Raw genomic sequence first — 13,706 nt, forward strand, 5'->3', positions numbered from 1 at the left:
AGGAGGGTCAAGACATCCATTCTCCTCGGGAGAGTTTGCGCGCTGTGCGAGGCTTCGTGTATCAAAAGAGGAGGCCGGCCGTTATGGCTGGCGCCGATGGCCGCATCCCACGCTGTGCCGTTATAAGTATTTTCGTTTCTTTTTTTGCTTTTTTGCAGGTCGTTGCTTCGATTTTCGATACCCCACGCCCCCTCATTTCACCTCACGCGTCTGAGGATTCTGAAAACGAACCCGGCTGGTATTTGTCGTTATTTTCCTTCCTTTATTGGTTTTATTGCTGAATTCTTCAAACTTGGATGTCTCATGACTTTTTCGCTATTTCTGGTTTGCTCGTTTTATTCTTTATGAAATTCCTCCTGTCTCAAAAATAAGATTACTTTAGCGCTGTCGCACTTTATTTCTTTTTTTTTCGCTGAAAACTGCTCATCGTGCTTCGGTCACACACTCCGGACAGGCCACGGACATCAGAGTGTAGGGTACTGGTGTACAGGATTTTTCAGCACCGACGCTCTGGCGCACAGTGACGTATTGTTCTGAATGAAAATACGGACTTTCAAGCACGCGCACGCGCGCACACGTGCAAATACTAAATGATCGCTACGCGTTATGCACGCGGGATTCATTCCTACCTTGACAAATAAATATTTTAATCTATGATCGATGCTTTTGTACACAGAAACACCTTGTTCCTTGGTGTTTTTGGTGGAAGCTGCCCTACCCCATAAAAATTCTTATTTGTCATCATTATCACCATCGATCTTCCTTGAATTTTCGTGATCACTGAGTTAATGTCACGTAATTTGAATGAGCAGAAGTCGTGGCATTCTATAAAGCAGTCTATGCCTATAAAGCAGTTATAAAGCAGCTATAAAGCAGTCTATGCCTAGCTCACCCTTGCCAAGGCAGATAATATAGAAACTATAATTACCAGTTACAATCGCTGCCAGCCACTGAGGAGCAGTGTCTGATAGATTCCGTATATTGTTTGCACGAAGCAAGCAATACTTGAGCCGTCACCATATTCCTACGCCCTTGATACGTTCCATTGCTTTCCGGCCAGGCGAAGATGGCGATTGCCTGAGAGCGTAGTGAAATCGCGATAGCAGGGGTAAGGTGGCACTTTCCCGCTTGTTTACTTCAAGGTATTGTAAATATAACGAATTCATAACGTCAGCATTTAATGCCCCAGATGAAAACTCAATTTGGAGATGCATGCCTTGCTTAAAAAAAAAATGTTTTTGCTGGAAGCTAGGGGTACCTTGGAAACAGAAAAACGTGCATGGCGAGTCCACAAATTATTCTCGCAGTTTCAGTCACCTTTAAGTCATCTTAGCCGGAAAGGAGGTAAGATGAAATCAGCTTTTGTCGTTATAGTTATTATTCGTACGGCTTCGCATCGAGAATAGCTCGTGATTGTCCGGTCCGTGAGTGATCTTTACGTGAGCGCTTGCGATCAGCCAGGGAAAGTGTTTATCACCGTGCTGTTCATGCCAGTGCCTCAAAAGATGTTGCGATTGATCACTGGAAAACTACTGGCCGGTCACTAACCGACTTTCAGTACGAGTCGTTGCTGCAAAGTCTGGACATAGCGAATTCCCACGCGATTGCAACTGAGTCCGAAGCTTGCGTCCGCCGAGTCACGAAAGAGTCATGCTCGCTTCCACTAGCAAGATTGCTGACTGCGGCGGAATTTTCTCGACGTGAAGTCTGCCGGTGTACACGGACGGAAGTAGGAGGGTCGTATCTGTCCTCGTGTCGAAGACACGTGCGTTGTCCTTTTCCTGCGTGGCACCAGATCGATTCTTCGGGGAGGGCGTTAGCCGCCGCACCGCGGTCGAGAGGGCCCCGGGGCCGAGGCCCAGCCGGCGCTCGATAGGAGATTGCGCCGATAACGCGCGCCGCGGGTGGAGGGAGGCAGGGCGGGACATTACGGAAGGGGGCAGCCGCGGCCGACGGTCGATCCGCGGCGCTTATCCTCCAGCGGCGCGTTTCACCGTGGGCAGCGCTGCAGTGCGGCGAAGCCACCGCTCCGGGGTTCTTCTCCCTTTTGCTCGAAGAGCGGCGGCGCTTGCACCTGATGCATGGCCCGCGCGGCGTAATTACCCGCACTCTGTCTCGCTAGAAGCGAGCAGCGCTGCAGAGGCCGCAGCTTTCGTCAGCAAATCAGTTCCCGATCCCACGTGACAGCTCACAGAGGAGGACGCTCTCCCCGACTGGCCGCCACCCGTGCGCTGTTCAGGCAGGAACCGTTCTTAAGAAACCCCGTTAGCGCTTACAAGGCCTAGCTTTTACAAGGCTGCACGCTTGGGGTGAAATGAGGCGCGTATTTTTTTTTTTTTGCCTACTGTCCACGTTATAGTAATCGGTTTTATCGAGTCGGTGTCGCAAGCACCTCTACGGGTGCTTCCTTTGTTCTCGCGCGATGGACGAGTCTTCTTCACAAAAGCAGGCCGCATTACGGGTTGCAGGCGTTGCGGCCGTCGTCACCGTCGGATGTGGCCATATAGCTATGCCGCGTACCTCTTGCACATGAATTGCTTTTGTCTGTGCTGTAGCTCTACGGCTTAACCCCAGTTTCCATGCGCGGAAAGGTCACTGCCACGCTGGAAGCGTGGTCCCGTTGCGTTATCATTCGCATGCCGCCTATCGTCGCTGCGTGCTTTGTGCTGCACTTATTTCGCGTGCCAAGTAATAAGGCGTTCAGAAGAGTATAACACGACCGGCCCTTTTAGAACCCGTCACTACTGTGGATTAATTACCGCCTATATATCACCGCGATATCGCGCTCGTGTCAGGGGTCGCGGTCATGATTTTTATCTGGACACTTTCTTCTCACTCCTTACTCTATCGATCAATCCTCGTAATTACCGAGAACGACAAAGGGTCGGCTCGATCATCTGATGCTCCAAGTGGGCCCAGAATGGGAGTGCCGTCGGAGGCTCGTTTTCTTGCGCATCACGAAGCGTCTTACTTTTGAGGATTTGGTGTATTTGCTCTCATATCCCAGCAGGGCGGCAAATCAATAGTTAGCGCTATTAATTTTTTTTTGCAAATGCAGTAAACTTGGTGTTCCGATTAGCGTGCGTAGCAGCGGATACTTAATGAACTTAGCAAAACTTTATTTCGGGAATAGTTAGTTAGTACTATTCATTAATAAAATCCTTCAGGTTATCGTTGTATGCAGTTATAAGAGTTATAAAACAAACGACATACAGTAAAATGTTTCACAGCTGGCAGGTTATGCACATTTCAGCTTGTTACGGGAATGCATGAAAATTTTTGGAACCTCTTTAAACGTTTCCAGGTCCTAAATAGAGCTCCAAGAAGTATAGTATAAAACGTGTTGAAGAAGTCCGAGATTTTAAGCGGTGGATGTTTTAGTTCAAGGTAAGACACTCTTCAGTCACATCGTTGTATAGTCACAGCGGCGCACAACGAAGTGAATCTCGACACTTTGGGCTCATAGGCCGGTCTGTCGCAGGCTGTGCTTCTCTCGGCGGCAACAACGAAGAGCAGTCTCCTTAGTACAACGAACGAGGGAAAGACAAAGAAAAAACAAAGCATGGGAGCGCACGCAAAGCCCGTGCTGTTTGAGGGGAGCGCCTGCAACCATTGCTGCTCTGTATCGCTGCAGCATGCCGACGTACCGCGTTCACGCCAATATAATAAGCAGCCTGTGATTCTGTAGCGCCAGGGATTGTATATTCGGGGAGCTCTTTCCTGTTTTAGGGAATTTTAGAGATAAATTTTAGCGAAGAGGGGAGATTTTACATTAGTTTCAGGAAATTTTAAGAGCCGAAGTTTTGTAAATTGGCAGAGTTTTCACGCTTCTGAAGAGAAAAAGGGCCTAAAATAGGAAATTTGGGGTTTAACGGAGGGAATTTTCGGTTACGGCATGGAACATCAATGTACAGCGAACCCTATCACGCTTCTCTTTTCCGTTTCTATTTTCTTTCTACGATACCCCTCAAATAATAGAAAACATTGTACTTCCTTTCATCTTAAACTACCGTCGTCTTTCCTCTCTGTTGTAAGAATAAATAAAGTAGTGGTGGACGGTAAAACTCGCGCTAGTACGGTAGTCGTCGGTCTCCGAGTCGTGACTGCAGGCTCTTCCACTCTTGATTGTGCAGCCTCCGCTTGCAAGGCGGACAACAGCGAACGCCGCTTCTCCCCTGTTTATTCTGGCGGCGAAAGGCCGCTGAAGCGCGACGCCCGTTGCTTGAAATGTCGCGCGCGCCCTCCGTGGGGGCCGTCAGTCTCGCCAAGGAGAAGTAGCCGGCTTTCTAAAGCACCGCCAACAACGGCAGCAACAGCAGCCCGGCGAGCGCTGGCGGGGTGTCCCGCGTCGAGAGCTTTCGCACCGAAGGGACCCGCCGCCGCTCGCTCAAGTGCTCTACGCTTCAGTGGGCAGGACCCGCCGACTTTAATGGACTTGCCTGGTTGTACCGAGCCTTATTAGGCACTTCCTCCTCCGGCTCTCTCCTACACTGCACCGGCGACGGTGGCGCCGCGCGGTGGCAGTCCGAAGTGATTTCCCTTTGTGCGAGAAAGGGCTCAGCCGCTTCTCGCGCGATTGCGTCACGGACCGTGCGTATAGCGGCGCGCTCACCTATGCCGGCCGGGGAGAGAGAAACGTCGCCTTCGGGAAATGAGGGGCGAGACGTGAGCTATCTCGACGAGGGCGCGCCAAAGAGAAAAAGGCTCTTGTGCCGCGTCTCGCTGCCGTGCTGCCAGCAAGCATTACCATGCGCCTGTCAGGTTTTTACGCCGGGTGTGAAATTTGAAGAACGTGTGTTCACTGTTTGCTTCACCTTTAGATTTGAGCTGTTGCTTTTATTTCCTGCCTCCTAGTTTTGAAAGAATTAAGTCTCCGCTCTTCGCTGCTGCAGCAGCGACAGCGCTCCCTGTCGGAGATTAACACGAAGAAAAGCGGTGTGGATAAGGGCGAACAATGAGCTCGGGTATGAGTGGAAACTGCCCGAGCGAAACGAAGTGCACAGACGTAATTTACTCAAATGAAATATTTTTTCATCCTTTATGTTTCACGATCATGTAGGCTTTAGTTCGGTTCCAGCATTTTTTTTTTTGACAGGGAAAATATACCGCGTTCTTGCATGCTTTTTTTTTTCTTAAGCCAGACATATCAGTTGGTGGTTTTTGCTGCAAACCCCGTACGCAGGCGAGCGAAAATTGCCGTTTTCTCGTTAGCTCACAAAACGAAATGCCCCGCCGCGGTGGCTCAGTGGTTAGTTAGGGCGCTCGGCTACTGATCCGGAGTTCCCGGGTTCGAACCCGACCGCGGCGGCTGCGTTTTTATGGAGGAAAAACGCTAAGGCGCCCGTGTGCTGTGCGATATCAGTGCACGTTAAAGATCCCCAGGTGGTCGAAATTATTCCGGAGCCCTCCACTACGGCACTTCTTCTTCCTTTCTTCTTTCACTCCCTCCTTTATCCCTTCCCTTACGGCGCGGTTCAGGTGTCCAACGATATATGAGACAGATACTGCGCCATTTCCTTCCCCCCAAAAAACCAATTATTATTATTATTATTAAACGAAATTATGCAACGGTTGTCTTCGAGTTCTTCATTCCACTCATCTCTACTTTTCAGCATAATTCGACACGAAATAGTATCATGGTGTATTGCGAAAGGCTTATTAAGTGCCTGATAAGGCCTTTTCAGTCTTATTTTATAACTTAAGATTGCTAGCTTTTTTTCTCTTTCCTACCAGGACATCATCTCACAATTTACAGTCTTTCCATTCATCAGACATTTATTGGCATGCAGATATGAGCTGCTTGAATGTCTTGCGGTTAAATCTCGATCCAGCGGAGTCTAAAGGCGCTGAGAAGCTGTACGGTGAATAGCGAATTACATCAAATTACATCAGATTGTTAGCCAAAAAGCACTCCGAGCTTTGAATGCGCGGCCTAAAGTGGCAGCTTTCTTAAGCACTCATGATTCATCTTCCATCCGCATCTGCCATGATTCATCTGCCATACTGGGTTCTTTTTTCGTGCACACGTACCTACACGAGGTCGATGGAAGCGAGCGGAACTAGAAATAATTTCACGCCGTTTTAAAACAAGACAATTTGGCGGCGGGGCCTTTCTCCGTTGTTTTTTCTTTAGTAAACCCTGAATTAGCATCAACCAAGAGCATGAATTCATTCTGTTCCTCTGACACCTTTAGCATACCGTGTTACCGTTACTGGAATAACGGAACACTCACCCGCCGCGGTGGCTCAGTGGTTAGGGCGCTCGACTGCTGATCCGGAGTTCCCGGGTTCTAACCCGACCGCGGCGGCTGCGTTTTTATGCAGGAAAAACGCTAAGGCGCCCGTGTGCTGTGCGATGTCAGTGCACGTTAAAGATCCCCAGGTGGTCGAAATTATTCCGGAGCCCTCCACTACGGCACCGCTTCTTCCTTTCTGCTTTCACTCCCTCCTTTATCCCTTCCTTGACGGCGCGGTTCAGGTGTCCAACGATATATGAGACAGATACTGCGCCATTTTCGTTCCCCCCAAAACCAATTATTATTATTATTATAACGGAACACCGGAAGACCGCCCACCGCCACTGCGTACACGCTGATTGGTCCCGATGCGGTAGGCGCGCGCGCAGCTGCCGGGTACCTGGCGCTATCTGGCGCCCTCAAGACGATCTGCTCATGCACACTGGCGACGCGCGGGTTCCTGGTACTCCGGTAACGGTAGCATGGTACACGGAATGCTAAAGGGGTCTATCGAGTACATACATACGGATAATCTCGTTTTATTTTTATTCCTTTCTTTCCTGCATGTGAACGCACGCACCTGTTGACACAATGTTGTATTTTAATTTAACAGAAAGAAGACAAAAATAAATGTTCACCTAATGGTGAGCATTAATAAGGACTTCTGAGGCCCTCCTGTACTTTGTTGCAAAATTTTCCTCGGCGTTAGTCGTCGTCGCGCAGTAGCAGCGATTAGTTCGTCTCTTATGGGAGGCAGGAACAGCGGCTGCCGTTTGAGCGCTGAGGGCCGGTACGTTTGAATGGGCGATTCGCTCCTCTTGTAATGACACTATCGAGGAAAACTTGATTATGAGAACCTAATTACCTGCCCCATCATTAGCCGTGCTTTCGATTGCCGCCATCTCGCTGTGTGTTTTCGAAGTCGGCACTGTACAGCCTCGTTGCTTTCTTTTCCTTTGCTCCCCCCCCCCCCCCCCCTATTACCCCGAGGCAGGCAGAGCCCTTCTGCCTATTCATTGGGTTTTGTTGTTAATGCGATCTGTGGCGCTGTGTTGCCTCAAAAGAGGCTCCGCATGAAGCGAAGTACCGATTTCAAGCACGCGTAATAATATTTGTTCATCCGTTAGGTATGGCGTTACGGAACGATCTGAAGTGGAAAGAGGATTGCGACAGAGCTCAAGTAATGACTAGTCTCGCAGAAGATACATTGTCGAAAAATACGCAATGATTTTGGATACGTGATCACAACAAAATAATTATGCGGAGAGTGCGCAGGCGGCGAGCAGACTACTGCAACAGATGCCCCACATATCCTGTTCTAAAATCCCAAGGTCGTAAGGTCACGAACCGAGGACAGAGTTCAGCCAGGGGATATAGTATGCGTCAGAGTCGAGCGAAATGTCGACCTTGACAGGATTGCTGACTTGTGTAGAAAGTGGGGTACGAGTATTAATCCCCAGAAAAGTGTTCATATTTGCTTTACTAAAGTAAAGTCAGCACATAATTTTGATTATAGCATTATTACTGTGAATTTATTGTCCGTCAGTGATTACAAATATCGTGGAGGCTATTTATCCAATGAACTCTCCTGGCGCAGGCACGTTAACTACATAACTGCAAAAGCATGCCGTGCTTTGGGCTGTCTGCGCAGAAATGCCTTGGATTTTTATTTAAAAACTTAAGAATTGCTGTATACTACTAATGTAAGGCCTATAATAGAACACACGCTTATAGTAGGGACCCTAGATGTAAAACTGATATTGATAAATTGGGAAAGGCTCAAAATTTAGCAGCCCGTTTTATTTTGAATACCTACATCAGGAATTTCAGCGTATCATAAGCGAATAACTCGTTACGATGGGACGCACGTCAGAAACGCAGGTATACACTTAGGCTTGAATTCTTCCATAACATTTTCCATTATAATAATTGTTTTTTTTTTTGGGGGGGGGGGGGGAAGGAAATGGCGCAGTATCTGTCTCATATATCGTTGGACACCTGAACCACATTTTCCATTGCAAAAGCGGTATTGATCGTGACCAATATGTGTTTCCGCCTGACTATATTTCAGCAAGAAGGGATGACACTTTCAATGTAAACGAAATAAAACCCAGGACAGATTTATTAAAAATGTCATTTTTCCCTAAAAAAAAAAGTGGAATAGTTCCGACAAGAAGACACGTACGCAATGGCAAACGAATATTTTGCTTGACTCCTCTAATATTTAATCTTTTGTTTGTTGGTTAAAAATTAATCTGCATTGTATTTCGGGCATTGTGTTCTTTTTACCTGTAACTTTGTTATACTGCTTGTGTAATAATCCCCCCTCCCCCATTCCCCTCACTGTAATGCAAAAGTAGTAAATGAATAAGTAAAGTATGCAATATTTTCGTCTTTCTACGGCCTTGGAGTGTCCTAATGCTAGTGCCGGTTTGCTAGTCGACTCACGACGCTGATATCAGCGAAAAGTAAACTTTAGCAAGTGCCTCAAAGGAGGGAATAGTGCACCTTAAAACGTAAATGGTTTAAGCAGGCGAGGAAGATCCTCTGCCGTATATGAACTTTGTTGAATGAAAATGCGCACCTGCTGACACGCATTAGAGTTTAAAGGGGACAAATGTTTGACACTTTAGCCGCACTGAGCCCAAGTTTTCGTAAACTTGGCTCCTTCTGCAGTTTCAGACGCTAAATATAGTAACATTGTTAGTAGCGCGCGCACGAAAGGATTCACGCGCAAACGCGACTGGGAAATGAGGAAAACTAGAAACCCACTAAAACTTCGCGACTGCCTTTTTGGAAGCGCCTTCGCAGCGCGATTAGCGCGCAAAAGTAGCCCGGATATGAAACGAGGCTGCAGTTACACGAGTGCTCTCGGAATACTCTTTACTGCTTTGCTGCACTTTAGACCCTCGACAAACGCCGACGCAGATTGCCCACCGCAAGGACCGCGATTTCGACCTGGCTAGAGCACGCTCAGGGGGGACAGTAGAACAGCCCGCGAATGCCGGGGACGAAGCCTGCCTCCATTGTTCGCGCCCCTTGCACAGCTCGGACACACGCACGCACGAACGTGTGCGCGAACGCTGTGGTTCTGGACCGGAGCGCGTTCTCGCGGCCGGCGGCGGGTTCAAACTCTTATCACCGCTTAATTTGGAGGCCAGCCGCAGTTAGGCCAACCCCGCGTGCGGGCTGCGTTTAATTAGAGGCCTCCCCCACCGCCTTCCGGAGGAGGCTTATCTGTCGCACCGCGGGCCAGCGGGCAGCAAGGCGGAGAGGAGCGTCTCCCACCACTGCGGTCGCCGCGCACCGGCGTCGGCCGTGATAGCGCCACTACGGTGTGCTGCTCTACCGCGCGGCCAGTCTGACGCCACCGCCCTCGCTTTCGCGCCGTCGACTCCCACGCGCTGCGCTGCCATGCGTCTACTGCGGTGGACGCCGGCGCGGCGACCGCCAACAGGCCGCCTTCGTTTCCCCTAGTGAGCGATTGCCATTGTGTGTCACGGGCGCAAAAAAGGCTCGCCTTCCTCCTCCCAACCCCGTGGCCTTCGCCCGTCGTGCGACGATCTCCATTCTTCCCCCCCTTCCCTCCTCGCGCGTCCTGGAATCTTGCTGCTTGACTCTGGCCTGACGCCACTGCGAGCGCCGTGCCGGCCGACGCCGCGCTGCGGTGATTTCGATTGACAGCGAGATAGGCGCCTTTCACGGGCGCGCTCGGGTTGTACGTGTATGCCATGACGTCGTGGTGGACGGGCGTTTTGCGCGATAATATAAACGACGTGTCCGGCCGTTGACGGGTCAATAAAGCGAAATGTTGCACCGTGTACGCGCACTCGTCTCTCAGCGAAAAGCAGCGCCTGGGAGGATTGAATTTTAATAAATGATTACTCTCTCGACAAGAACGCCTGACTTAGGCAACGAGCGCGTTTTGAGGGACGAGGCCTAATGTTGTTGGTTATGCGTACGTGTCAGTCTTGGGGCATTCGGGCCGTCATGAAGTCGCGTATTTATTTGTTGTGCTCTGTAAGCTCTTAAACCACTCGCTAAGTGTTCAACTTTTGTGCGATGGGAGTGTCGCATGTTTCCAAGTCTTGGTCCCTGAATAGAAATGTGGCTGAGTTGGTCACAGCATGCAAGCTGGAATCGATAGATGTTTAATAAGCAGTCGTTTTCGTAATACATTGCCCAGGGCTGAATTAGGCTTCCTTTTACACCAGTGAAGATTGGAAACTGTGGACTTGAGGCTGTCCACCCGTCGCTTGTTCAAGCTTACGCTGTTAGGAATTGCATCTTTTATGCTCAATGTCTACCGAGGCACTTCAGTTCAGGTTGCTTTAAAAAGCTGATTGTGCACGTGAAGAAGGAGTAGAATGTGCGCATGCTTGTGTTTCACGTTGGGGTAATCTCTATGTTTACATCTGGCTGCATCTGGGGACGTCGCGTGAGGTGTGTGGTTGCAAGAGGAGTCCTCGCGAGTGTCGTCATCTTTGGCGACTTGTTGGCGCGCAGGTGGTTCTCTCCGGAGCCAGTCCGACTACCATGACGATGCTGGGCCAACGGCAGCAGAGCTGCGCGAGCACGTGATGTCGCCGGCGGCTGCAGCCATGTGGTGCGCGGCGCTGGCGCTCTTGTGCGCCGCGGCAGCCGCGGGCCTCGAGTCGCCTTCGGGCGGAACCGGCGGCGGAACGTCGGGCCACTGCCCCAGCGCGTGCAGCTGCAAGTGGAAAGGAGGAAAGCACACCGCCGAGTGCGTCAGCCAGGGACTCTTCTCGGTGCCTGTGGGGCTGCCCCCAGGACTGCAGGTTGGTGTGCTCGTCCTAGAGCTAAGCACTGTCCCTGGCAGGCCTCACCACCGAAGCCACTCCTGGTTATTACTTGAAAACGAAGAAATGACTCTTTCGGTACTTGTTGCACACCGTAGGGGAGGTTAATATATTGCAAACTTTGGGAGCAAGCAATGTGGTCACCGTCCGAAGGTTTTGCTCTTTGTCAGAGGGCGAGAGTCAATATTGTCTAGCGCACAGCACAACATTGACTCTCAGCAATACACAAAGGTCGTCGTGCTCAAACCACATGTTGTGATTTTGCCGCACGCAGATTGACGGTCTTGATCGATCCTTACTTCAGCCCTGTTTCCGTTTCGCATCACCCCTTCCCATTGCCCCAGTGTGGGGTAGCCAACCGGGAACTTATCCTCCGGCTTTACAGACCTCTAAAGTTTAGGATACATTTCTACTAATCTATAGCTATAGGACAGAATCATGTTGAAATTTAGTGAACTGCATTCTTTAAGTCGTCTAAAGAGGGCTAAACGGACGCCTTCAGTTTGATTTCGTTTTCTGCCTTTATTTCGTGAATGGGGCTGCAAAAGCTCTTTAACCCATGCAACCATTTCTTATAAAGTACGATTTAAGGTCTAAATTTTTTTCACGATCTAATGCAATAACACACCCAGTTTTCATTTTGAAGTTTGCCTCGTTCAGCAGCCACCGAGTTGCAAAAACGTTGTTTAGAAATAACGATCTCTGGGATTTTCGGCAACCTTCTATATATTCAAAGTTGAAAATTTTAACACCATATATTTCATCCGACTTGTTGCAGCGGTGCATTTCCAAGTTCCCCATGCATCCGTACAGAAAGATTGGCGTTGCTCTTGGGCTACCACTTATTTTGAGAGCACAGACCTTTGGGAGAGTTGGTGCATTGTAATCATGTATAAGCGCAAAAAAAAAAAGGACAAAGAAGGACTGGACAACACGAGCGCTTTGTGTTTGTTAAGCGCTCGTGTTATCCAGTCCTTCTTTGTCCCTGTTTTTTGCGCTTGTACATGATTGCACTTATTTTGATCGCGAGAGAAATGGAGATAGCACCTCCTTTTACAAAGGTGTCCGGAACACTGCTGACCGGTTCTCAATGAGGAAGACCAATGAAAAGGGAGCACGTATGTTTCTGCAAGCCTCACACCATTGAGGTCATGTTTTCTATTCCTCTACCCCGCAGAGCTAAACGTCCGGACGCCATTCGCAGTTTCCTCACGTGTTCCTGACCTTTATGGTTTCAGTTGATGCGGGCTTATCTGCTCTGTGCAAAGTACTCTGACGTGGAATGATCAGGTGTTGGACAAAATCCCATTTTATATAGGTATGCTATGCGCTGCCGGAGCAGAGCGAGGTTTTTTCTGGAGTGCGTGCATTTCTCGCGTCGATGTCTTTCGAAACGCGCAATCCTATAACTCGTCTCGACGGAACCTAAAACGGGATCAATTCCTCGTTAGCTGTGGCGCGGGAATTTAGCATTTATTAATTAATTTGTTTATTTATTATGCTCCTGGTCTCAATACGATACCGTAGCAGGTGGGCAATCAGTACAACAGAAAGTTCAAAATAAATAATAATAAAGTAGTTAAGCTACGCTAAGTGACAAAGTGTCCTTACTTCGCCGACGCAGCACGCAGTGCTCACGAGCGTTCCGCCGACCACTTGCAGGTGATCCACCTGGAGCGGAACAACTTCCACTCGCTGCCCGGCCGCACCTTCCAGGAACGGGGCCTGGTCAACCTGCAGCGGGTGTTCCTCTCCCAGTGCCGGCTGGGGCGCGTGGCCCGCGACGCCTTCCAGCAGCTGACCAACCTGGTGGAGCTGGACCTCAGCTGGAACCTGCTCACGGCCGTGCCCAGCGCGGCTCTGCGGGGTGTGCCGCACCTGCGGCGGCTGCTGCTGGGCGGGAATCCCATCGCGCAGTTGGAGAATGCGAGCTTCGCTGGACTGCAGCACCTGACATACCTGCACCTGGCCCGCTGCCAGCTACGCTCCATCGAGCCCGGCGCACTGGACGGGCTGCCGGCGCTCGAGTTCCTGCTGCTCGACCACAACCGGCTGTCGACGCTGCCTGCACAGGCGGTGTCGCCGCTGCCGAGGCTCTCCACGTTGCACCTGCAGGTGCGGCCACGTTTCGGACTTGAGGCGACTCTTGCTCGCTTACTCGTGCAGTGTCAGAGGGGTTCTGGATTCGAAGCCATCCAATTGGGAGGAAGAATATGCATTCACGGCAGTGTTTATTTCATTCGCCTGCAGCATTTCTCTTTACTTTAATCTTTAACCTTGGATAAGAGGGCGTAAAAATTATCTTTCCGTCCTTAATGTCACGTTATAAGGTAATTGACATCTGGATGATCCTCAACTGTTTTTCTTGCACATGAGTGAATGCGGGCTTACTTTGAGCACAAATTAACAAAATTGCCATGTACAGTCTCCATCACTCTTGTGTAGAGTGCTCCAGCGACGCACACCTCTACAAATAAATCCAGATCTCGTTGCAGCAGCTAGGTTCCGGAGGCAGCAATTGGACGCGAGTAGCGTCATATAGACCCGCAAACATAGCAGGCACGAACACTTTGCCCAGAAATCAGGGACTGCTCTCTAATTTTAGCACTGCTCGAGCGCGTTGCACAAGGGTGAGGCGGATTGTACTTTT

At 49.9% G+C, this 13,706-nt stretch overlaps 1 protein-coding gene across 2 annotated transcripts in view; it reads left to right on the forward strand.

Annotated features, from left to right (window-relative positions):
* The window catches only part of LOC144128780 (uncharacterized), a 184,413-nt gene that overhangs the window by 157,682 nt on the left and 13,025 nt on the right, over window positions 1–13,706 (forward strand). For both annotated transcript variants that reach the window (XM_077662475.1, XM_077662476.1), the window contains exons 3-4: window positions 10,743–11,035; window positions 12,719–13,171. In XM_077662475.1, the coding sequence (XP_077518601.1) occupies window positions 10,817–11,035; window positions 12,719–13,171 (672 nt within the window). In that variant the 5' untranslated portion in view covers window positions 10,743–10,816. The remainder of the gene's footprint in view (window positions 1–10,742; window positions 11,036–12,718; window positions 13,172–13,706) is intronic.

Source organism: Amblyomma americanum, chromosome 4, assembly GCF_052857255.1.
Source record: "Amblyomma americanum isolate KBUSLIRL-KWMA chromosome 4, ASM5285725v1, whole genome shotgun sequence".
Taxonomy (NCBI): Eukaryota; Metazoa; Arthropoda; class Arachnida; order Ixodida; family Ixodidae; genus Amblyomma; species Amblyomma americanum.